The sequence below is a fragment of the Mugil cephalus genome, chromosome 15 (assembly GCF_022458985.1).
Source record: "Mugil cephalus isolate CIBA_MC_2020 chromosome 15, CIBA_Mcephalus_1.1, whole genome shotgun sequence".
NCBI classification, from domain to species: domain Eukaryota; kingdom Metazoa; phylum Chordata; class Actinopteri; order Mugiliformes; family Mugilidae; genus Mugil; species Mugil cephalus.
The window spans coordinates 2,910,216-2,936,720 of NC_061784.1; the positions used below are offsets into that span (position 1 = coordinate 2,910,216).

Here is a 26,505-nt window from a genome sequence, read left to right on the forward strand (position 1 = left end):
ACCCTCAGGTGCATCAGTAGCTAAGGAGGAAGAGCAGTTGTCCAATAACTGAAAACTTTGCGGTTTGATTCCCTATCCCTGGTCTGTCCGTTGTGTCTGGGGGTCGGAGAGGCGGCCATGTTTCTGTCAGCCTGCCTCAGGGCAGCTCTGACTAGTTTTTAACACCACCAGGGTAATGTATTCAATATAAGGTGCTATAAAAAACCAATGCATTATTATTATTGTAACACAAATAAAATTAAGTTTGTTTAACTCAAACATCAAATTTTTATGTTGATCCAGTACATCATTTTTTAGAGTGAGAAACCATTTTCCTTTTATAAAATATGGAAGCATTTACGTTAAACTACTCATGGAGAAGGAGTGGGACTAGTTTTACTTCCTTCCATTCCTTTTCAAATATACTGGATGTGTCTTCCTTCTATTTTTTTATCCTTTTCTTTTGAATATATTCAAAATAAAATAAAGCTCACATCAAATAAACATGAGTCTCAAGACAACGTGCTGCAGATTTCCTGTATTAATTAAAGGAGTGCAGAACGTTCTAGAGTTTTTACATCTCTGCATCTGAAACCAGAAGTAGTAGAAAGATATATTTTTGTGTCACATTCCCTAGTTGGCTCCAGTGCTTTTAGAAATATAAGATTCCGTTTTGGATGTTGCCCTACATTATTACACTGGAAATAGGGTACCGTTCAATTTTGGATCGTCTTCCATGTTTTTGTTAGGGAATCACAAGACTTAGCAAACAGGATGCTTCGGATACATTGAATGATCTGTGTGTTATTTTTGCACCTTTATAAAAGAATAGGAGCAGTGAGAAAATTAGAAAACGTGTGTTGTGAGAAAAAAACAGTCTCTTACCTGTGTCCATACCATACTTTATTTAATAATAAAAAAAAAAGTAATGTCGCTACAATATGGCACAGATGTGCAATGTGAGTCAGTTTCAAATGGCATGGTAATGTGTTTTAGTCTTACAAAGCATGCTGGTACATTAAACACTTAATAAATACAGTTATTCCTCTTTTTTATAATGAACACTTAAAAAAAAAAAACGGTTTGTTGAAGAAGAATTAAAAAACACCATATTGGTTGTTGCACTTGTGTGCACGTGGAGTTGGGTGTGGTGTGGGTGGGTGACATCAGGGGTGACACCAGTATTCTCCAGAACAAACTCACTTAGAAATACAAAACTGTTCTACAAACAATCAGGTAGACAGCATGCATACAAAAATAGACAACTATTCTGATCATTCCTTTGTAATTTACTATACTAGTTCATTATTGCCAACCATTGTATTTTTGTGCCTCTGTTATGAGGAATAGCTCCTTTCTATAGCTTCTCTAGTCTCGCCTGGAAAAGTACAGCGTACATTCACTATCACTGAGGCACAGCACTGGATTTACAATTTATAAAGTACCCCAAAACATTGTGTAGTCACTGTTCTCGTGATGCAATATTAAATATATAATGTATGTTTATATATATATATATGTATATATATATACGCTTAACAACCTGTACAGTCATAGAACAAATATTCCCAGGAATCAAACATACATGCATAATGAAATGTTGTGCACATCCAAAACGTGAGCGGCTGCACACAACTCCAGCATAATATTCAAAACGATTCGACAGAAGCGACGGGAGGTGGCCATGCATGTGACGATGAGTTAAAAATCTCTCTGACGAATCTTTGACACGGACACAAAGTGCTTATTTGCTATAAACCCTGTAAGTCTATTAGCTGTTTAGTCAAACCACACATCTTTTTTTTTTGCCTCCTGGCACAGCCCTCATTAGAAAACAGAGAGAGATGAGGCAATGAGGGACACCAAGTCTTTGTGCTTCTGCGGGGTGAGAGAAGATAAAGGAGCAGTGAAAGGAGATGGGATGGAAAGCCGAGCAGGTAAAAGACGGTGCCTTTTATCTCCAGCAGTGGGAAGCTGGCAGCATGAGGCACAGGGAGAGATTACACAGCCAGTCCTTGACAGGCTACCCTAAGAAACCCAACGACCGATTCGTGTCTTGAAGAGGGACATTCTGTAAGGAAACAAAAGCAATGTTAGTAAGCAGTAAATACCACATGTATGTTAAAATAAAAGTTGAGAGACGTTGCTACCTTCAGCGAGCTGTGGAGGATCCGCAGGCGGTGAAGCTTGTCATTTAGCAAGGGGTCATTAACTCGGCGGACAAATGAGCGCTTGTACTCCAAGCGGCCGGCTGATCTGTGGTCGGCAGAGGTGGACAAATTGGTCTGCTCCAGAGCCCGGTACAAATCCACCAGAGAGTCCGTCTGCATTCTGCATTCTCGTCTGTGACCTGGGAGGAAGGAGAACCAGCAAAGACTTCACATTAAACTGAACAGAAGGGGGAGATTTCTCTCGTTCCCACAGGGTGCAAGTAAACAGCACTATCTCATAAATGCTCACCCTTTTAACCTGAACCCACACATTTCAACCAAATGATTTTAGCAGTGAATTTCTCACCATGATATGAAACTACAGCCAGACTCCCTCTGCCCACATGTCCGTACAACCGCACCAGTAGATGGAAGAGAGCTGAAGCTAACCCGTGGCTGGTGCAAGGACTCTATATCATCTATGGATTTATCTTGCGTTAGAAGATTTTTCTTTCAAACATTTCATGCTGTGAGCACCACAAACAAACCAAATTCATCCGTAGGTGGTTTCAGTGATTTGAAGAAACGTGTGCGTACTGTACTTTTTTTTTTTATAATGATAATTATGAATGAATCGCCTGGTTATTAATAAACTCTTTGGTTTGTCAAATGTCAGAAAATATTGATAAATGACATGATGGTCAGACTTAAAAATTATTCAGCGTACTACAATCTGAGACAGACTGCACTATACCCAAGCAAACGATCCCCTCTGTTTACTCAGGCATTGAATGGTCTTCTTCAGAGACTCACAGGATGAACATTTCAGTTGATTTTAATGCATCATCCTGCAGTGTGTCTCTTCATTATGGTATTTTCTTCAGAGAGAGCAGTACATTTATTCTCAGACCTACGGCACTAAGCACCTCATAAATCATTCTGATAAATCACTAGGCCTCCTTCTGGTCTCCTGTTTGTCTACACTGCTCTCTGCTGGCATGACACTAACACTACACTAAAGCGCTGATTCTGCTGTCGCTCTGTTTTGTGCTTCAGAGGTCGGGTGGTGAATTCTGAAGCTTTGAGGCCGTGCTCTGAAATGTATCATGCTTTGTTTGCCGCCTGTTTTCCGTCTCCCCCTCATCTTTACTACAAGCGGTGGGGAGATAAATGAGGACAAGAAGGACGGACCCCTGGGCACGTTTCTTTATCCCATTCAGAAGTCAACATTAACATGGTCTGAAAGAATTCCTCCTCTCCCCCCCATCAAAACTCTGCTTAAAGGCACGGCGACAATCTCGAGCGGGGAAGACAGTGAGAAAAAAAGAGAGAGAAAGAATGTGTGTAAGTTTGCATGTGTGTGTTGGCTGACAAGACAAGTCAGAGTCAAATAAGACACTAAATTTTATCTCACTTAGACAACTGCCCTGGAGGTCTATGAAGGACTGCAAATGGGCTGGCTTCAAATCCAGTCCAATAAAGCAGTAAAGGCGAGTGTTCAATCTCTGACATTTGCTGGCTCTGACTGCCTGTTAGCGGCTTAAATAAAACGAGGGACGACAAATAGGCGCACTCGCTCAACCCTGTGCAGATGAAAAGCCTGATAGGCGTCCAACCCTGTGCAAGAGAGGTCCGTACATCAGGACGATTCAGGAGGGATTTAGTGATACTGTTTAGTGTGACTCTGATCTTCTCTAATGGTCTTCTTTGACTTTTTTTTATCCCCTGTTAGATCATCTCAAGCAGCCCTTTCAAGAACCACCTGTCATATTCCAACTGTGTGTATTTGAATCTACTACTATTGCATTTAATTAAACAAATGTATTAAAAAAATGCATTGATCTCTGAACTGCCGACTGAGAGATGTTTTGACAGAATGACAGAATATGGACATTTTAATCGTTCATCAATCCCTTTTCCACTGTTGCATCAACGGTGTCTTCTAGCTATCTGTTTTTACTTTTGGGTCTAGTCTCAGACACAGCAGGTTTTTGGAATTGATTAGTGTAGTCATGAAAAGGCAGATTGTAATGAACATTTCTACTAAAGAAAAAAAGATTTCAATAATTAATTAACTGAAAAGAAATGTCAAATTGTGGAAGTGAGTTGCATCTATTTCTCAAGTACAACTCTTGTGTTTACAGCTCTTGTCTACCTGAGTCTCTGGCTCGGTCCAGCTGGTAGTGCTGCGGTTCTCTCTGATCTGCTGCAGCAGCGGTGGCAGCTAGGATAGCGTGGAGCCCACTGTCTCTGGGAAGTGTGAAGCTGCGAGGTTTCCCCCCTGCATCTGAATCGATACTGGCCCTGAGGGGCAGAGGCAGCGCTCTGTACTGTTCTTGCAGCAGGTTGCGCTGCGCCGGCAGGGTGGACTGCCTGCGGTACTCCATCGCCAGCTGGTCTCTATCCTCATGTAGCAGGGATTCCTCCACGGGAAACGTCTGGAGGTAGTGCATCCTCGTGTTGCTCTCCATCTGGTCCTGCCACGAGTTTCGGTGGCTGCTCGTCTTCTGCCCGGGGGAGACGCCGTTGTTGCTGCTGCTTTCCTGAGGCTCAGAGTGGAATTCCTCATGAGAGGAACGTGACTGGAATGTGTCAGATGAGGAGAGGTGGCCACGTTTAGGTTCCAGGTAGGGACTTACCTAAACGAAACAGATGGCTCTAAGTAAAAACAGAGGCATTCCAAATAAGGTGACATCTGCTGTATTCTTTAACTACAGGTGAACAGACTCACTGAAGACGCTCTGGGATATGTGTCGTAAGGTGGTGGTGGACTGTCCTGTTTGGTCATTGAAGGCATCTCCATGTCTTCATGATCACTCTCACTCCAGTAATCTGCACAAAGTGAATGTTGTGTTAATATGTTTAAACAGCATTGAGGAGAACCTCTTTCTAGTGAGAGTAGGTACATGTTTAGAGCTCTCACACATGTTGTCCTATCTAAACTGCAGCATCAGGTTAGGACGATCAATTTCTGAATAGATGCACTAATAGAGGAACAAAAACAGCCGTGTCTGTGCAGCGTAGGTGAGATGTATTAGTCTAAGTCTGCTGTTCAGAGAGACTGTGAAGAAGGATGAATCTAAGACATGAGAGCTTCCTGTTAAGTCTTCTGAAGGTGTTATGCATCTAATTTGGAAACTTGTCTATAAAGGAAAAGGTCCTCTCTTCTTGCAACCTGTGAGAAATCTGCTCACACACGCCCACCTCAGTAAGCTTTCTATTTAGGTTCTTCTAAATAGCACAAGATCTAGCTGTTTCCTGTCCATTTATAAGAGGTAAAAGAACGCACAAATATGAAAATAACAAGCATGCCATTCTGTTCCTAACATTAGTATTTATATAAAGGATGATGTGATGATGCTGTGAAGCAGCAGAAGAAAGAACAGCTCTGCAACTGATCGAGAAATCGGGTTTAGTTATCAAAGATCAGATACTGTTTTACTAATTGATTGCATTAACTCGCATAAATCTGATTTTCAAGCCATTCAAATTTTTGTTTATTTCATTGTAATCTATTGATTATTTTTATTAACTTTGACACTCAAATAGCAACTTATTGAACCTGAAGAGAAAAAAAGTGCTGTATTCAAAGTGAACTATACAATTCTTCAACAGCGTCATGTTATTTATATGTATATATTTTTTATATATTTTTGCAGCATGAGGAACAGAGACTGTGACTAATCTCACCTTGGTCCTGGCGCATTTTCTCCTGCTCGGAGTAGCCTGCCACTGCCATGCTCAGGCGACTCAGCCACCTGTGGGGGAGAATAACAGTTATGACGCACTGCAGCTCCACATTCAATAAAAAATTTCGTGTTCGTATGTGTCACCTTAAAAAACAACTCTTTTTTTTCCAAGTGAGTGGGCAATCCAATTGAGGGATTCAATTTCCGGACAGCAGTGGTGGGTTTAAATGCGGGACTGGGGGAGTATGAAACACGGCGATCAAAACCTCATTAACTCACCGGGACATGTCATCTACATTTTCTGCAGCGAAGTAGAAGGTCTTTATCTTCGGATGGCAAGCCTTGAAAGCGCTGAAAGGGAACCAATTTAGCCATATGTAAGAACAAGTATCCATCTTTAATAGAATCTATTGCACACATTAACGTGTGAATACACTGTCAAGATAAGCTGATGCATGATTAAGACTAGCTAAGTCAGACTGACATGAACACAGCAGGACTTTGCATCATGAGATGAATATTGTCTGTATGACTGGTGATGGCACCAACTGCCTGTCATTTAACCCAATCGTGTTTTTAGCATTTTTGTTTTTTTAAGAGAGCTCTTGTACTCTGTCCTTTCTCTATGGAATAAAACAGTTTGTGTCTGCTGGAAAATATCACAAGTTGTCATGTGACATGTTTGCTTGCTCTCTTTATGTTTAAATTTTAATTTCACTTGTGTTCATGATCCTCGACAAAGTCATTAGCCACATTTTATCCTCACAACTCCTACAAAGTTTTCTCCATCACTAAAGGAATCAGAATCTACATTCATAATTGACAGATTAACAGCTACAACAGTAAAATGCCTAATCACAATTATAATAGTGTTTTAATTCATGTATTTACTTTGTCTTTAAATTAATTTTAACTCAAAAGTGTAATCGTAAGCCAAAGCTTCTTATTTGGCATTGTTTTTTTGATTTGTTTGTTTGTTTGTTTGTTTCCTGAGCCAGTAGAACCAATTTCTGGATGAACGGGAGGAGCGAGATGTGGATCTAACCCCTAGATCAGACCCAAACATGCCTATGTTTGTGACCTAATGTGAACGTAATAATGGGATTATTTTAAATATGACCACAAACATACTAAAAAGAAGAAGTGTTTTTCAGCCAACCACATTGTAATTGTGAAGGAGAAAAAAATAATGCTGACTAGAGAACCACATTAGTTGAAGACACTTCTGCACTGGTTTCACTTTTCAGAGGCCGTAGCTACATCCATCTTCCATATACAGTTTTACATATATACATAAACATTTTTCAGTAACTTGAACAAGATTGTCTATTGATTGACATGTCATAATATTCAACATGAAATCTCTTGTTATTGTTCTAAGAAGTGCATCCTATAAATGTTTTCGTGTCTAGTTTTCTTTAATTTGAAATTGGCAAACAGGGAACCCTGATCCTTGCTGTGTCTGATGAAAACTGGTACTCACAACTTCCTTCTGCATTCAGTGGCACGATCAATCTTGAACTCTGGAAGGCTGACAAAGCCCTCTGCCTTCTCATCCTGGCAAACAGAGAGCAAGCAGAGAGTTAAACCAAAGACCCCTATTGTGAATTAAGCCTTAATTTCTCTTTTACAGAAATCATATTCACCTCCTCATTCATGTACCAGTACAGGCACGTGTCTTTCAAGATGAACCAGTACTTCTTCCACTTTTGTGAAAAATAGGTTTTTGCATCCTTCTTTTTCCACAGCCAGCCCTGACAGTCCCCCTGACCCAAGTCCCTGCAGGAAATCCGCCGCTTGCTGATTGAAGACATCGGACTTCCAGCTGCAGGCGGCAGCAGAAAAGAGGAGGGGGTCAAAAAACAGACTTCAAGGAACACCTGCTTGTGTTTGAGTTTGAGTACACAAGAGGACTCGAGTAAATAAATGCTCCGGTACCTTTGCTCTTCTTCTTAGACCTTGACAGCAGTGAAGATCGCTCAAACACCTGCTAATAAAAAAAAAGAATGATGAGAGGAAGCAGAGAATCCCGAGGCAGCCACGTGCTCCTACTTCAAGAAGAGTTATGACAGCAACTTATCACAGGAATAAGGGACTGACATGATACAGGGATGCAGAGTCAGAGCTGGACGTAGAGAGGGAGACTTCCATCTGCAGAGCGGGGACAAGTGTGTAGTGGGTGGGGCTGCCTCCTCGCTCAGTCTTCCTCCTGTTCTGACTCAGACTGCGGCCCAGTAGGAAGTCCTCCCCAGGGGTTTTGTCCTCACTCGCAAAACGTAGCAGGGAATTTTCTGCAGGGACACAAGTAGACTTTGTGTATTCATAAACCTATAGGATACTACTGTATATGTTCATACTCTTTGTGTGGAACAGTGTAGTTATTTTCAGCCTAACAAAATCCCCCTTTAGTCTCAAATGAGTTCCTACCAAAGTATCTTTGAAATCGATCAAAATCAAAGTAATCTACTGACCAGTTTGTGATCAGTGGAGGCTGATGTTTCAAAAGACTTCCAGTACAATAGGAAACCATCTACAGAGGAATCAGTTGTCAGGCAGGAAGCCCTCAAAACTTCCAAATACTGTCTCTTGTAGATAAATATAGAGCCATCGCTTTTTCTCTGAAAAGCCCAAAGGAGCAACATTTCTCCACCATCCCCAGAGGAAACAAACACATCACTCAAGTTTTCTTTAAAACTGAAATAAAGCAATTCGGTCTCCTCCCACTCCATTTACCACCTAGCTCAACCGACACCAATAAAATGTGAAAATCTCAGGAAAATATATTTATACAGTTGCCAAAGCAACGGTGTACTTTTTATATCCAAACACAGAGCAAAGCGGAGTGCAAGAAAGAGAGAAGCAGGGAGAGAGGGATGAAGGGAAAAAAGGGAGCAGTGATGGATTATGAACATATGGAGGAAATCGAGGCAGGAACTGATATCCAGCATGTTATCAGTTTTGACAGGCCAGCTCATCCTTCTACTTTTTGGCTTGGAGATCTGAGAGGGTGAGGATATTATGAGATATCCACCCACTCACCTCTGCTCCCTCTGTCCCTCTCTGCTTCCCTTTTTTTTCTCTCTCTTTCCCACTGCTTCCCACTCACCTCTCCTGCTCTCTCTCTTCGGCTTGGCCATGTCTTCGTTGTCTCCCACCCAGTTGTATTCCACTGGCATTGAGATGGGCCTAAGCCTGCCTGATGCAAGGATACGCGGGGAACGTCAATATTATACAGCTGCCCACACACACACACACACACAGCTGCAGATATCGCAAAGTCACCTCAAAACATACAGACGTCACATCCGCATGGCCTTCAGCGCTTGGCTGTCACAATTATGAGATTGAGTCTTTAGGTGAGGTCTTACCATAGGTGGGAGTGCTCCCCCTGCGGACTGAGGACGCCTCTTGGTTCTGGTCATACTCATAACAGTACAGTATAGCATCCTCCTCCACCAGAGGAAATTGCCGCCGGCACTCCTGGTCCAGGTAGGAGTTTGGTGACTCAGAGCCCTCTGCGACAGGCACGTCCGACTGAGGATCCTCATCGGGCAGATTTCCTTTATCATCTCTTTGGTGACAGAGAGTAGGAGGTAAATTCAATGTTGGTAAAGGTTTGGACGAACTAAACAGCCATGAAAATGTAAAGCATTCTCGGCATGTAAACAGTCAAAACCAGTTTCATGCATGACAGCAGGAATACTCTAGATTCTTGGTGTCAACAAACCAGCCATGTCTCCGTTCAGCACTCAGTATCTTCTCATTTTTCCAGACTGCCAGTGGCTGTCAGGCTCAAGCCCATTTGTTCCTATAAAATATTTGTATTCACCTGCATTTTTTAAAATGGATAAATTGCTTCCTACAAATACTATGTGCTCCAGTTTCTGGCAAACACTACTCAAATAGGAGTATATTCAGCTGTAAATACTCTCCCAGTGCGAGGCATGACTCGTTTGCGTGTTTGTAATAGGTACTCTCTTGTTACAGAGGAAAAATAAGGTGGTTTCTACTTAGGCAATTCTTGTTATTTCCATTGTTAGTTTTGGTCTACAAATAAAAATACAGAAAATCACAAGGCTTTACATTAATGCCCAATCAAAATCTCCATGACAACAAAACAGGAATCAAAACCCAACAGTGATTTGAGCTTAGTGATACTAAGATGTGCACAACGATGCTGACATATGATATTTAGCTTGTATCTTTTTTACATGTTCATCAGCTTAGTTTAGCATGTTGGGTCGCTAAAATTTACATCAAGCACAGTTAGGACTGAGGCTAACAGAAATGTCACTAGTTTTGCAGTTATTTATTTAAACTGAAAAAGAAAGCCAGTGGAATACATTCTCTGGGGGTAATTAACGCTATATTAAATTTCATGGCAAAATACCTTGCAACTATTTAGACTCATAAATTCTTAGATAACCCATAGATTATGGGTTATCTACATTGTGTTTGGACTCAATATGCACCCATGAGGTCTTACGAACAGGAAGAATGTATTTCTATCTTCATAAATCCCTCTTTATCAAGTGTTTACTTTGTTGATGCATTGCTGCACATTGTCAGTCATTGAAGTAACATGAACTGATGGAAGGAATTGCGCCAAGAGTCTTCATGAGCATGTGTGTCCTTCTGGATGATCCAAATAAAATGAGAGTCTGCACATAAAAACATTGCTCCATAGTGTTGCTGGTGGTCAAAACTTTACAGGGATCCTTTGATATTTGGAAAAACAAGCACTACACATGAACTTCCACGGGTCTGACATGCACTTGCGTTCACCTGGGGGTGTAGGGCTCTGCTGGAGGAGGGGGGATGAAGAGGTCCTGCAGGGCACAGCTACTCCTCCTGGATGGAGTGCTTAAAGTGCTGGTGGGCGTTGCAACGCTGCTGCTGGGGCTCTGAGGGAAGATTGGCTGTGTGTGAGTGAGTGCATGTGTATGTGTGAGCATGTGTGAAAGACAGGGAGAGACAGGCGGACAGAGAGGAAGAGGAAGACAAACAGTTAACAGTGATTGACAGAATGAAATTCGGAGTTTACAGCGGCTTAGTCAGACAAGGACCGATCGTTCCGTTCAGTCTGTGCCACTGAGCATCTCAACCGTGAAATGAGCAGCGTCCTGTACGTTTCCGATGCTCCAGTTCTAACTGGTGCACAGAAGAAGACAGGTTGGTGTGCAGTCTAGTTGTCCCTCTCATTGAGGTCAAGGAAAATGTGGCCGTAGCCTATATAGTCTGTTAAAGAAAAATCGTTCCTTCTTTATGTATCATAAATGCATCTAAAATGTCTTTTATCGCAGTATAATCGTCCTGTCACATTTACTGTGTCAACATAGGGAGCTGCAAAGTCACAGAGATGTAATCTAATCATAAAAGGACCGCTTTACACTGATAAAACATGGGCTTCCGTCTTTGCTCTAACTATGCTAATAGGCTGCATGACTCAAAGCTGACCAGTTTTAGAAAGCTGTATTGTTGGTGGCTCTGTGTGCTCCATCGTAACACCATTATGTTAGTAGGAGCTACTGCAGGGCTCTGACAGAGAAATGCTCTTATTAATATCTTAACACACTACAATGACATTCTTAATTTTAGACACATCTCAGATCAGAGAATGTTACAGTTTCTATATTCCCTTTTCACCTTTTCTGTCCTGAAAAATGCCAGCAGGAGAGATTTAGGTGGAGGAGAAAAATGCGAGGACGCGAAGGGGGAGGAGGCTGAGCAGGACCGAGCTTCATGGCCTCGGGGGGGAAAACACTTTCTCTGGAATGGGACTCAAAGAAAGGCTGGACTACTTTAATACACGTCCCTCTCATTTCCACCCATCCTGGCTCAGGCACATGATCCCAATATTGTAATTGCTTTGGCTAAAGTAGGACAACAGATGCCACTTAAGGCTGAAATGTCAACATTTGAATAGACGATGCTGAAGCCTTCAACCAGTTAGTCACAAGCGTAACTCAAAGTATGTATAATTTAGAAGCTGTGTTATCATTATTATTACCCACAAATAATCTCTCTGAAAATGTTTTACCAGAGACATCATGAGTTTTACTGAGCTAATGCTATTTGAAGTGTTCTTTTGTGTTAGTCGACCACCCCATTCCACTTTTTATTTTACGTTTTGGCCGATTCATGGGCTGATGTGTGATTTTGGTGCTCAGTCAGGATCCACGCCGCCTTATTTTCAGCAAGACCAAGGATGGGGGCACAAATATAAACAGATATAAATAACATAGATGCAACACAGAGAAACAGGGATGAGCCATAACACATCTGCGTAGAATTAAAGCAGCGTTCATACTTGCAGAGCTAATGGTTTCCATCGCATGTTTTTTAACAGAGCAGGGGTTGATGTGAGCGTGCTCTGTGGGCGTTTCTTCAGCGTTAGGGTGACACCAGCCGGGTCCCCACGCAACAAGTTCACCAGGTTCTTCAGCTGCCAGCCCACCTAGCAAACAATAATAGCATGATGCGGGTTTCCTTAACACGTACAGGCATTTCTGTGACTCAGACTGCAGAAATAATGAGCTCAATATGGGCATCCACTTAGCTACTAACACATCTTAATCTCACATGATTTGGACGATTTCTCCATGTTTGGTTCACTCCATGAGGTTGAGTTAGGAAGGCAGTCATTTTATCCAAGGGTTTGTAGTAATTGTTTTTTTAATAATACACATGGGTCGTCGTGGTTGGGAACTGTTGGTGTCAGAGGTTCTTGTTGATGTTAATTGCAAAGTTGCATTCAAAGGGGCATCTTGTGCTCCTCCTCCTATCATGTTGTGGTAAGATCATCTGTTGTGAACAGTTGCAAGCTTCGCACATAGTTTTTAACCCAGTTTTAATGATACTTGGCACAAAAAACATCCCGCCCAGAGAAACACTGTCTGCCGTTGAACCAAATATGCCAGGTCCAGTTTGTGGAGAAAAAATCCTCTCCCGCTTGGCTGACTGCACTGAATTTCACTCCATACTTATATTCGAAGCAGCCTTTGAAACCGGGCATTTTTCAGGGTCTGACCTGGCAATCACTTTGTTCCCTTCCAAGTCATTTTTCACCTTGACAGCCACTACACAGACATTTTTCATACAGAAATTGCATTAAAGGAAAACACAGACTGAAACAGACACTTTTAAAACCTGTTTTGTTCTATAATTGAGTTTTAGCCTTTTTTGTTTCAGCTATCTGTTCCCCCACCTTAGTGAAGATCTTACTGCTTTAGATTGTTTCTTAACATCAAGTCAGTGGTTTGATTCATCTGCCTGGTTAAACTCATTGGTGTTCACATTTATTGTTGTGCATCTGTTATTTAAGAGTTTGAAGCATTTATTTGTGATTCCTGTGACACAGATTCACCCGATCAATGCTGCCTTGAGTTATTTATTTCTGACACTGTGCTGAACATTGCCGAGTAGGCTCCAAATAAGCTTTTTATTAGCGTAATCTACATGCGTTTTCAAAGATAAGGCAGATCAAGGCTTTTTTTTTTCTCTCAGAGGATATTTTCTTCTTTCATTGCCTCTGGTTGATGTAACTTACTTGCCTCAGCAGCTTTTCCTAGGTCTATTTCATATGGAAAGGCATGCCCAAATTCTGTGAACTTTGCTTTGCCTTAATCATACATCCCTACACTATTTCTTCTTTACTTGGTATTGTTTCTAAACTTTTGAGGTTCAATGCGCCATCCAAAAAAACTTCTTGGCTCCTTAAAGTGATGTTCACGATCAATCAGCCCTCATCAATTTGCTCTAAACTATAAGCCACATTAAATTAAATTAAATGCTTTAACAGTATTTAAGATGGTGATGGCAGTCATTCTGAGTGACAGCGCAGTTCTGGATCAGTAGACGTGTCAACTGTGTTTACATACTGCGCCCACTTAAGCTGTCAAACTCACTCATCATTCATTCACTGCTCCATCCGCAGCCTCCGCCTGAGAACACCTGTGTCCCAGTTCTGCACCACACACCACAACTTTACAGTAAATAAAACATAATCGTCTTAATTATTACTGTTTCTCCAACTAGATTTTCAGAAATAAATGTACTGTTTCATACTCCTACTGACATCAGATGAAACAGAATAAGAGATGATTAACAAGCAGCAACTTTGAGAAGCCGCAGCAAATCCAACCATTAAAGCACTGATGCAGTTTATATCATAAATCCTCTCTACGTTCCATTTAGGCGTTTCAGTGTGCATACATGGCCTGATCATTAATGACAAGAGGGACTCTCTGCTCAGCCATTAAACTATAGGCACATCAGTGAAATGAAAGAGTCCTGATGCTCAAATCAACTCTGAATTTCCACTTATTCTCTATGAAAATGGCAGGATTCTGTGGGTGAGTTGACTGACTGAAATGATCCTGACTTGAGCTGTGTAATTATCACACATCTTGCTGTTGCACACACACAAGTAGCAATTATTTTAAACAAAGGGTGCTATTTTTGCATTCTGCCCCACAGGATGTTTTCCCTCTCATTCCCACTGAATGTATACCATGCTTCTGTATGTGCACCTCAGCAAGTGGCACTCTGAGCAGCTATGTCTGACGCGGTGAAAACAATGAAAGGACAATTATTGCCACTAATTAGTGTACAGGGTGAAGCTGGGCACGCCTGAGAACAACGTGAGGTCACCCAACACCTATATTAGAATAAGGAGAATTCATAGAAACATGCAGAGTTTCAAAACCTACCCACCCACAGAACTAATAACAATATATACTGAACTACAGCTGTAGACTGCATGCATTGAGCCCATACACACAATCTGTGTCAGGTTGTTCTATGTATGCAAAACGAGTATGCAGAAATGAAATACATTTGCATAAACACTATGCAAATGAAAATGAAAAATACATCTAAAAATGCATATGCGATATCAGACTGCAAAAATGAAAAACATGCCTGAGATAAAACAACTGAAACATATATGGTCTTACCACTGTCTGATGATTGACCTGAATGACTTCATCTCCAGCGTGGATTTTCTTACAACGGTCAGCCAGGGACTGATGAAGAGACAGAGGAAGGTTTATTAATTGCTACGACACAGAGTACTGCACTATAGGTACCACAACTCATGATATAAATTACACTACAAGGAAAAGAACAGTGATGTAATGATCCACAAAGGTGAACACACTGTAGCTTGTACTTACTCCTTCTGTCGTCCCAGTGATTACATGCAAGCCATCATACGTTGATTTGATATACATACCCTGTGAGAATACAGCAGTGATGCAAAGGATTAGATTTCAAATAAAACTTGTTAGGCTCACAAACTCAATGCATCCCAGCTCAGCTGCACAATCAACAGACCAGGGTCATTGCATCTATCCAAATCTTGGCCTAAAAAATGAGAAACGTATTTGTTTTGATCTACAAACAGTACAAAATGGGTACAAATCTCAGTTTATTTTTACCAACAGTAAAAGACACTGAGGTTTTTTCTATATTAAAAAATCCCAAAATATCACTGACACCATCTGAATTTATACCACGTGACGAGTCCCACTCAAGTTCCCTTCCAAGCAGATTAAATCAAACATGCAGGATAATTTATCTGCAAATACCATTGGTCTGTTGAAAAAAACAAACAAAAAAAAAAAAACACAACTCCAAGCTTTCACTAAAGGGGGCCTAAAGTGCATTACAAACACACAAGCGCACACAACCAGAGATGCACACGGATATGCACGAGTACACGTGCATCCCCATTTGCCACACGCGCAGTCGCACGCAGATACGTAGAAGCAGCATGCCAGTCTTCAACATGAGTGGAGAAGGTTTATTTTTAGGCCACTTGGCCCACTGTTGTGTTCAAGTTTCACTGAACGGATGAGAAATCTTCCATGCCCAATGCTAGCATTTCAGTGGGGGTGGGGCTTTTATTGTTGCCCCGAGCAGGGAGCCTTTGCCTGAGTGTAGGTCAGTGCCAAGATGGAGTCCTACAAAGTGCTGATGGTGACAGAATGGAAGAAAAAACTCTTCTATGATACCGAATGTCAGTTTTACTAAGAGTAAGTGTGCACACACTTGTGTCAGTTCCATTGCCATTTGCACTTGCACTGTATTTCACTCATTTCATCATGGCAAACATGTTATTTTCGTGTTGCATTTAATCAGCTGACTCACATGCCCACCAGCTATGCAAAACCCAGTTTCGGGACAGCTACAGCAGCTCACGGTCTCTCTGATGCTACAGCAACATTCCAGTTGTTTCCGAATAAGAAATTATAAAACTGATGCTTAAAAGGACAATTTAAAAAAAAATCAAAAGAACAGATTAACCACTTGTAACAAGGGCTCGCTTTCTGTAAAAACAGGTTTCTGTTGAAATATCAAATAACATGGAATTTATGTCCATAACGCTGGTGTTATATTACAAAATATGAGCGACAAAACCAGAAATATCTGACACCTCTGGAGGTAAAGGAGCAGACATGTATTTTTGTAATGTGGGTCAGCTGAGCCTTTAAAATAGCATGTGTACTCGGTCACTTCAGGCTCAAAAAAAAAGAAAAGAAAAAAACATCCGTATGTGTACAGGGTTAGAATTCCAAAACAATATTTCTTTAAACTTTTATTTGGCAGAAGTAAACCAGCCGAGGTTAGTATTGTGATTAAGCTGCAGTGAGTGGAAGACATGCTGCAAGATAATTTGCACGTGCCATATTTGAATCCAACAAAATTTGCTGTCAAGAGGCATGCTGTTATGATTTTTGTAACTGGCACCGTCATCCAGCATTATTAGTAATTTTGTACTTTACTTCTTTTGGTAGTTTTTCTCTGCGTTCATTTCATCAAACCTGGAAAACAATTTCATATCTTGATATCTAAAGTAGACTAAATCACAATTAATGAAGAGTAGACTGAGACTGTTTTGATGGTGCAATTCAGGGTATTGATATGTGATGTGATTTAGCTACTCAGCATGTGACTGGCTCATTATCTCTAAAAAGTCATCCCTCATTGTTATTTTATGTTCATTGTCTACATATCTAACTTTTTAATTTACTGTACATGCTGCAAAGCAATAAGATGGAACTTTGCAACATTTAATATCGCAGAATACTTCATTTATTACATGGAAACTACAAGAGTGTTTCAGTGAAAGGCTGCACTCAAGATTGGAGAAGAATGTTAAAAAAGAGAAAACTGCTCTAATAGTCTTTAGAAAGGTAATTACAGTGACATTTTTCACTATCTATTTTTGTGGCTCTTACACATGTTCATGTGTTCAGGTGTTTTAAACAAGTTGGTGCAACCTAAACTTTACGGGTCATCAGAAGGTAAGCACTGTGTTTTCATTTTAATCCCATCTGTATCCGTCAAAGGAATTATATGTAATGGTGGAAAGTTTGGGGTTAATTATTGTCTAATCTCTGAGTAGCTACTGTTAATGTTAACATGAAGTCAGATAAGATACAACCTTGCAGTCGGTTCTACAAGTAGGTTTTTCCTTCAGTCCTTTCAGCTGTAGCATAAAGCTAATAATTCATGTGTATGATATTTGTATGTGAAATGCACTGAGCTGCAGAACTTCAGTAATGCCACACACACAAAAAACAAAAACAAACAAACAACAACAACAAAACACGGAGCATCCTCTCAGACCATACTGGGGAGAATGTTTTTTAAAGTCTAAATCAGGGATAGTCTTACCAAGCCTTCAGTGGATTTTATGTTAGCTAGCTGCACAACCTCCAAATGTGCAGACTGGGACACCATTGGATCCGAGGACAGGGAGATAATGTGGTCGCACACTTCGGACAGAGTTTTACACTAGAAAGGACAAATAAGGGACAAATGTGATCTTCAAGGGCGTGCACATAAGTTTATTCTCTATCCAGAGGAACAACGTCCCACAACTCACCACATGCAGGATCTTGTTCTCCGTTTCGTACACAGAACAGTCCTGGGGAACAATCAGAGAACTGTTACCTCAAGAGAATTCGTCAAAATGGAGTTATTATAAGAATTTCTGCTGTAGGAGGATATAAGCAGAAACCAAGCAGCTTGGCACCTATAACCCCCAACACTCCCACACAAGGCATGCACAAACACATAACAAATGAATCACCAATGCGGAGGCATGTCTCTCTCTCTCTTCCTCTACTCCTCTCTCTCAGCCTTCAGCTCCCTCCCTTTAACCTTATTTCCATATTCAATTTCTTTCCACTTACGTTTTTATCCTAACCTCATAAACTTTATCTCCCATGCTAAAAGATATCAGGTATCACTTCTCTCATTATTTGCTGATCTTTCTGAGTCGTACAGGACAGTCCCCATTTACAGGTATCCACGTGAAGATGAATATACTGACATTAAAAGGAATTCATGTGTATTTTGCAGGCAACTATAATTTAGAAAACCAGAAAATGTGTGTAGAAACTCATTTTTGTCTCAGTAAAAAAATAACCTGAAGCTGTTCCATATGCATAACTGAATAGCATCAACAGAACAAAATTACGTTTACCTTTGTTTTTTAAACCTTTCACTTGTACTTATGAATATAGATTTTGATGCAACATGTGCAAGTAACAGGAGCTGTTCTGTGGTGAAAAGCTTCAGGTTTTCAACCATATGATATGATAACATGCCATTTAAGTACCTGTTGTACAATCGTAGTGAGCTCCAGACACAGCTGGATCACATTGTTTCTGGTCACGGAGTAATCTGCTACTGCAGCAAATGGAGACCTGAAAAAGAAGGAGCACCTGGAATGAACCATTAGATCATTCTTCCTTTGAGACAAAATCACTGGTAAATTTCCAAAATATTATTAGGGTTCCTCTCCTGTTCAATGTCATTTTGGAGAATGTAAAGTCAGATTTCTTTAGAGAGCAAAAATGAACTATGATCTTCTTTTGACAGTTACAAACCTACAATTACACAATGCCCACAGGCAGCGGTCGGTTTCATTTTAATCCACACATTTTTCTATGCGTCATTTTGTCAAAAATTCTGCATTTCCAGACATTAAAAAACGAACCACAGACTGCTGCATTTTAATCAGCATTAAAGCTGGAAATGACGTCTGCTATGCGGGAAAAAGAAATGGTAAGTCACTTGTGTTCTTTCTGTTCAACGTTGTCAGCTTCGAACTTCCAAATTCATCAGGCGCAAGCAGACACAAACGCACACATTGGCACAATCCCGTAGAGAAGCCGGGGATAAAGCGACATATAAATAGACTTGCTCTGTGTCTTTTTGGCCACCAGTCTACTTATATAAGGCCTTTACTCATCTTTTCTTGCAAGCTGATTGGACATGGGCATTACACAAAAAAAACAAAACTGGTCTGGATCTGGCAAAATACAATAACACTAGAATACCCAAAACACATGACTAAACTCGTGCATGACGTCAGACAAAGAGGACTGGGCTGTTTCTTTTTGAAGTCAGTAGAAAATCAGCATGTTGCAATGTAACACTTTCCCAATATAAGTACATAAGACCACTGTTTTTGAAAGTTTTCAAAAGTGTTTCCCAGTTTAACAGGAAAACACTTTGTGTATGAATGTATCAATGTGTTTTATGTGTGTCAAATGTGTGTTCAAATTCACTGGTTGCACCTTTTTGCAAATCTCACCTGTCCAGCCACGCCAGGAGGCTTTTGGCAGCAGCGATGAGGTCCACCACAGAGGTAAGAAAGTCGTTGGGAAGCTTGCGGGTGGCTCGGCCGTCGTAATGGCCGCTGCGCCGCCGGCCTGCGATGAAGTTCTGCAGGTTCTTGGCAGACGCGTTAAGCTTGTGAGAGAGCGTCTTCAGATTCTCCGTCTCGAGCCCGTAATTCTGGAAAAGGGGGGGGAAGCAATTCCACCGTGTTTGACCAGTGTGCCGGTTTTTGTTTTAACTGTGACGCATTCGAAGAATTTCTCCAGCATGGAAACCAATTGTTGCCTTCACAGTGGTCTGTGAAAAATAAGACCGCTGGCTGACCCACCCACCACAACAGAGATGCTGCACATATGACACAACATGTGAGAAACCAGCTGTCACTTTGAATGTCTAGGGATAGATGAACACTTATTACCCTGTACGACAAACTGCACGTGCAGGCCTGTAGGCATTTATCACATCAGAGTTACTTGGGAGGATAGAGTGCAGCAGGAGGGCCACTAATCATATTTAATACAGCAGTGCCTGCAAGACTTAAAACTAAATCCCAGTTATGTAAGAAGCTTTGGGGCTGAAGCAGGACCCCTGTGCAGCCACATACGATGAGAGGACTTTAGATTCAGATTGCATCTGTGACCTCGTCCCACTAAATCTCCATCTAGTTTCTCTGTAGTTCTCAAAGGTGAACACATGTCCATCCATCCCGCTCCTCATCTATTTCTCTATCTCTTCATTTTATAGTCCTTTGAGCCTCAATGATTGTGGCGTAAGAGCAGCAAATAGGTATTTAGTGCCGGATATTATAAAAGAACATTTACTTAATGATCAGAGCAGATAGTCGGCTATGTGTGGATTTAGAGGTCGCAAACAAAGAAAACGAATCTGGAAAAGTAAAAAAGCATTTGAATCTAATTTGAATCCAAATTTTTGCAAAGATTTCAAACTGCAGTACACAAAACAAATCAATCAAACAACTTAACATTGTTTCTCCTGCGACGCAAAATTAAAGCAAATATTATTAAATGCATTGCAGATTTTCGGAATCCTCTCTTCTTAAAGCAGGTGCAGGTTTTGAAAGACATAAACTATATATCCTAAATATATATACTAAAATATGTCTATATTTACCCCTCTATATTGTGATTTAAGGGGTGAAATATGTCATAATTTTAAGTTTCCGTTTGGAGTTGCTCAACAGGCATCTGATAAGTTGCTTGCACTAACACTCTCATTCTGCTCGAGCAAATGGACTAAATCTGTCTCATGCAAACTGGTGCACAGAGAGCAGAATAAGCACTCAGTGTGGCCCTTAGGGTTCAAATAACTTCATTTCACATGGATTTATTTGAACACCCTTCTCACATTTTCAATGTTATAAACCACAGGTCTAAATTAATTTGCGTTACAGTCTCCCATCAGGATCTACTCGGTGTTGCATTTTCCAGAACAAGAATTTGTGTTCTGAATCACAACTAAACGCCGGCCGCTGCAGTAATTTGCGAACTAAGAGTTACAATCTGAAAAAATACTATGCTCCAACTACTTCAGCAGCACATTAGCCAAAATAGCAGAACATCATGCTGACGCCAGACAACTTGTGTTTCTGGGAATAAGAGCAGAAATCACTTGAAGAGAAAGCTGTAATCCTTGTCAGCACTAATGACAGTTGTAAGATTTGCGTGTAGAGGATATTTTGGCCAGATTACTAACTCTGGTAGATTTGCTGTTATGTTTAAAAATTGGAGCCTAAAGCAACCCTGACTTGAGGCAAAAAAACACAGCCAAGATGAGATCAGTGGAAATCTTACAAATTCAAAGTATCTTCTTTTTTTCTGAGGAGGCACCGAATGTTCTTGAGAAAGTTCATCTGACAGCAGTGGTTTATGACTGTTTGAAGTGAGCGGTAGGAAGACGGCGTGGGAAACTTGGACTCACCAAAGCACAGAGTAAGTCCACAGCCTCCAGTATGAGCTCCTGGTGGCCAATTCTGGACACTCCCAAATCCTCCAGCTCCTGGTGGGTGATACGCAGCAGCTGGTCACCCCCTACTTTCTCCTTCTCAAAGGTCTTGATGTACTGCTGCAGGCAGTCGTCCAGGCCTGGAGACACAACACAGGACAACAGGAAAACTTTCAGCTCAATACTGAAAATGGTACAAATTCACTTTGCAAACAGCACTAGAAACCTTCATTTGAATTGTAGGCTCTAAGAGGGTTTATTTCTTTTCCAGAATGTGTGTTGGAAGTCTGTAAAGTGTGAGCACAGGTTATTTTTTTTTGTTGTTGTTGTTGTCGTCGTGCTCAAGTGTGAAACGTTGTGCGTCATTTAAGAAATCGCACACATTCAGAGCTATGTTTTGACCACGATCCCGAGCTGCATTTCCAGCTTTAAAGTCAAAACTAAAAAGGGCTATGCATCCGCGCTCGGCTTGTTTTACATATTTCACTGCTGCAGCAGGTGTGAAATCTTTTGGAGAAACAGTTGATTAAGTGCGACAGACAAAAACGAACGGTTTCCGCACCTCCTGTCTGGTTTTATTCCTCTGAAATGTCTGACAGGAAACTCTGGTATTGGTATTGGCATACATTGGTATACAAAATTGTATACAAAAGACCCAGGGATATATATATATATAAAAAAAATTCTTTGACACGAAAGTAAACACGAGTAACCTGGTGATGTTATTCACTTGAGGAGCACTGACATTTTCTATACCCATTCTCTGTGTGCACGATCATAAATATACGATCGATCTGATTTAAAATCTTACTTACATTAATTTGTACACTTTCCAGAATACACATTCGTATGAGGAAAAACTAACACTTATTTTTGTAAATAATACATACAATACATCATGGGTGAATGTGCGCTGAGTGCTAACTGGCTGTCCTTTCAGCAGCAGAGACAGAGAGTGTGGCTTTTGTCTGGCTACTTCTATAAACACGGCCTGTTTGCATCTTCTCCGGCCCTATTTCTCTCTCACACACACACAGACGACTCTTTGATCATCTTGTCTTTTCATCGCTGCGCACCAATCGCACGTATGCGACTCAGTAGTGAGACTAAACCCGATCAAGCATTCACACCGGGTTCAGCTGGCAGCTGAGCGGTGGAGAGGAAACATAGGGAGTTTCAGAGTTTTTCGGGGCTTAACTAATCAGCCTTTTTACCAAGTTAATTGAGACTCATTATGTCAGTGGAGTATTCCCCACGTTGCCACAGAAACCACGAAGCAGGTTTTTGGCAGGGATTTTCCCTGGCCCCAGGAAAAAATAAAGAAATTAGCAAAGGGAGGTCGTAGCAGGAGACATTTAGATAAAATAACTCAGATTGTCAAGAAGGCTAAAGTGAAATTACAAGCACAGCGCTGACACATGCTGATCTCCATCCTAGATAATCCACTGATAATAACACAGATAATGCAGAAAGAAAGCTATTTCATTTTGTTTACAATGTTATGATGGATTTGTACTAATCTGACTTGTAATGGATCACTACTGGCGTGTGTGTCAGACAAGGGAAGAATTAGCGTGCAAAGATAAAACTGATGTACTCCACAAATCATGAGCGGGTTTAATGCGTAACCTCAGAAGGGTAAGAGAAGAGGGTAAGCTAAGTCTGCAGTAGGTCTTAAAACTCCCAGACAATTCAAAAAAATACTGCAATGTGTGCACATGTGATTTGTGTTTGCACAGAGACCATTCACTTGGTATGTCAAGAACAAATTTTAAGTCAAGGCTGGAATTCTTTTCTCTTTTGTGATGAGAATCTCTTCTTTAAAGCAGCTTTGTCACAGCTGGGAATAGAGCGTCTAGCTCACACAAAACACTAACGGGGGGTGGAGAGTGGGACTGTGGGGAAGGTCACGGGGTCCCCTCATTTGGCCTCCAGTGACATCATGGAGCGGTATGCTAATAATGGAACCCGTGAATGCTAAAGACAAAACATTGCCAGTCGTCTTGGGCTGAGAATAGATGTGAGACAAGAATGAAACCCCCGTTCCATCGATTCCTCTCTGTGCCACTCTGTCCCTCACTTTAAATTACCATTACTGGGCTCTGGGCTCAAGAACACTCTCTGCTCCACTTGTGAGATGTGGGACACTGAAGAATCCGCTCTCTCTTATCCAATCTCCACTTCTCACTCCCTGCATTTCTTATTTGTGCCACCAGCCACAGATCATCTTGAATCTCATTTGAATTGTGGTTATTCTGTTCCTGCCTGTGTCATCCCTCTTGTCTATCTATAAATCCTCCATAACACTATATATTTCCTGTTTCTATACTGAGCATGCACACTCACCATAACACCCTGTTTTAAGAAGCCGCATCGGATTCAGGTATACTCTGTAATGCACAACAGATACTAGACAGAGGTCAGATCCCTGCAATCATGACATATCTGAACCAGCAGAAATGACCCACAGGCTTAGAATTACTATGACATATGTGCAGTGTGTGTGCGTGTTTGTTGAGGCAGTAAATCTGTAGCCTATAGATGTCTCATCTAGAGCATTTCTAGAAGGCGGGGGCCTGACACGTGAGCACGTGGCTCTGCAAAACAACACACATATTACTGAAACAACTGCCGTGTTAGAAGACGAATGCCCTGCCTCAGATAACATCCACCTACTGAGTCTAACATCTCCACTTGCATCTATCACATTTCCTCGCGGTGGTATCTTTGTAATGCAAACAGTCAAAAAAAGCAGCAGAGTTAAGGAGGAATCTGTGCCCTGAAAGTATGGTGACCAGCTGTGGAAGTAAATACTGCACAGCTGTCTGCGACATTTAGAGTTCTTTGGAGACATAATAAGGACACAAATTCCCTCAAAGGAACCACTCATCTGGCACAGCTACTAAATCTTGTGAATGATAAATTAATTATAACTGCAAGTGGATTTCTTCTCACTTACAGTTTGTACCCTCTCCAGCCCTGCATTAATGACAGTACAGTCAAAACATCTCTGTCATGGGAGAAAGTGTCTCAGTATTAAGCTGAATGTAATATTTTCTTGTGTATCTGATGCGACACCTTGATGCTGCTTGTGCCTAAATAAATGTCACACACAAGAGCCAAAACACTTGTCCTCTTGCTTATGCGCATCTCGTGCATTATGAGGTTTTTAAAGTATTTGGAGGCAGTCTCACACGATGCTCCTCTAAGTAAGCAGTGACTTCTTAACGATCTGTGGATCCACATTTGGCACAGATGGCTGCACAAGCGCTGATGCTATCATATCTCCCTATTTTATTCCGGGCGTATAGAAATAACGGATAACTTAAACCCTTTATTTTCTAAACACAGATTCTGATTCCAGCTCCAGAAAGAAGGGTAATTATTTATGTGTAATTACTGGATCCCTGCTATGTTTGCCAGCCTCCTGCGAGGCAGCCCTGCGTTAACAATGACCACCGCAGGACACAATAGAGGTTTTAAAGCGTTTGGAGCGATTTGAATGTCTTTAGGTCTGGAGAACGCCGGTGTCTGCGAGGACAAACAGTCCCCACGTTGTGACTGATAGGAGAGATCGATGAAATGATTTAAGGCTGTGGTTAAGAGCGTTTAGGAGCTGCATGCCGATGAGGCGCAAATCCGAGGCTCAGCAGGTGTTTTGTTCTCTTTTGGCATCTCCAGTCAGTCTGTGTTGAAATGCGCAGAACAGTTGTATTCACAGCAACACAATAGTAAATAATATTAGTCAATCATCGTGCCTGAAGCCTACCTTTCATCCAGTCAACCACTTGACTGGAGCTCCACTTGCTCACAGGCTCCATAACCAGTGCCATGGTAGAAGTTTGTCTTGGCGCTTGACAAAAGAAAACACTCCCAACAAACCAACTCCCCGCCCAACAACGAAATTAAATGCAAATTCAAAATAAAACGAATTCAGTTGCTCTGCGAATTCTACTCTACTGGGTTTGGGTGTTTCCAAACAAATCGAGGTAGGTCCAAAAGGTCCAAAATGTCGCTGAGAGACGCCTGAGAGGAGCCCGGCAGACTTGTGCACATTCCTGTGCTCTTCACTTGCTTGAAAGCGCTCTTTTACTTGTCATTCGTGTCAGGCTCAGTGACGGGGATGCTGCTGGGTGGCTGCTGCCCGACCCGTCTTCCAAAATACACATCCCAGCAGTAGCATCCAGAGCAGAGAACAACGCGCAGACTGTTACTTCACTGGTGTCTGGAAAGGTTGCTTTCGCTCTGAGCATCCTCCCTCGTATACAGACATGGAGTCATAGCCCTCGCAGCCCACACCATGAGAAGTATGTATGTATGGGGGGTGATTAATGCCACCACAAGGCAGCAGTGGGAATAAATGGGTCCAGGCTATACATGATTGTTATAATGAGAAAAGGTGGGTGCATATAAAGCGCCTATTTACACTGCAGCTCAAAAATGAACAGGCAGAGGTGAACCAGCACATTAAAATTCTTACCACGTCATTAAATAATGGCGTTAAGCAAAAAATCTTTAAGCACTCTTTGTCCTACCAGAGGCAGGGCAAATGGACATCTCCTCCAATGCATGGTGGCCCGCGCCCCTTTTTAATAGTTATGTAACATCTGTGAGGACAAATTTGTGTAATCCTATTCATTTTTCCTTCAGCCGTTGGTTCTTACAGACAATACTGGCAAAAATCAATTTTTCATCCACAAGTCAATTTTGAGATTTAACATTGCTTTCTATTTTTTTCCAGATTAGTCAAAAGAAAGTGCCCAAAATACTCTCTAAGCTTTAATACAAGAAACAACTATATTAATGTACATAACCAGCAGTGACAGAATTTTCACTCCAGTAATACTAAGTGTCTAGGAAGTGTTCCCCTGTGATCCTTTCATTAATGGAATCATGGTCAATAAATATATTGGTCTTTACTGCCAAACTGCCATAACAGGTTACATGTAATGTCAATTCATTAAAAATATACTGTGTAGTAAAATGATATGGTATAATGTAATAAGTGATTACATTAATATCCCCTTTAAAGTGAGTGACAGTCACAGTGAATGAAATGGAAATCACCTGGGTATGCTACTACGAAG

At 41.2% G+C, this 26,505-nt stretch overlaps 1 protein-coding gene across 8 annotated transcripts; it reads right to left on the reverse strand.

Moving 5' to 3' along the window:
• Positions 1 to 864: 864 nt before the first annotated feature.
• Positions 865 to 25,681, reverse strand: LOC125020833 (connector enhancer of kinase suppressor of ras 2-like). Of its 8 annotated transcripts, none has more exons than XM_047606365.1 (22): positions 25,188 to 25,681; positions 21,395 to 21,558; positions 19,431 to 19,633; positions 18,450 to 18,537; positions 17,712 to 17,753; positions 17,501 to 17,620; positions 14,995 to 15,054; positions 14,776 to 14,844; positions 12,129 to 12,275; positions 10,604 to 10,737; positions 9,187 to 9,389; positions 8,925 to 9,014; positions 7,919 to 8,109; positions 7,757 to 7,805; positions 7,465 to 7,643; positions 7,302 to 7,375; positions 6,098 to 6,169; positions 5,820 to 5,887; positions 4,861 to 4,961; positions 4,285 to 4,768; positions 2,130 to 2,329; positions 865 to 2,050 (listed from the first exon to the last, which is right to left on the reverse strand). In XM_047606365.1, the coding sequence occupies exons 1-22, from the start codon at positions 25,249 to 25,251 to the stop codon at positions 2,003 to 2,005; spliced, it is 2,850 nt and encodes a 949-aa protein (XP_047462321.1). In that variant the 5' UTR covers positions 25,252 to 25,681; the 3' UTR covers positions 865 to 2,002. The 8 variants fall into 8 exon arrangements, with proteins under 8 accessions (XP_047462321.1, XP_047462320.1, XP_047462319.1 ...); XM_047606364.1 differs by having other exon boundaries at positions 7,757 to 7,808; XM_047606363.1 differs by having other exon boundaries at positions 7,757 to 7,808; positions 10,604 to 10,722; positions 18,450 to 18,555.
• Between the last annotated feature and the right edge of the window lie 824 nt (positions 25,682 to 26,505).

Coding starts and splice junctions, on each gene's coding strand:
- LOC125020833 (XM_047606360.1), bottom strand. CDS start 25,251: ATGGCACTGGTTATGGAGCCTGTGAGCAAGTGGAGCTCCAGTCAAGTG. Junction 10,738..12,128: donor GGAAACCATTAGCTCTGCAA/GTATGAACGCTG, acceptor ACTCACACACAG/CCAATCTTCCCTCAGAGCCC. Junction 2,330..4,284: donor GGACCGAGCCAGAGACTCAG/GTAGACAAGAGC, acceptor CCTTCCTCCCAG/GTCACAGACGAGAATGCAGA.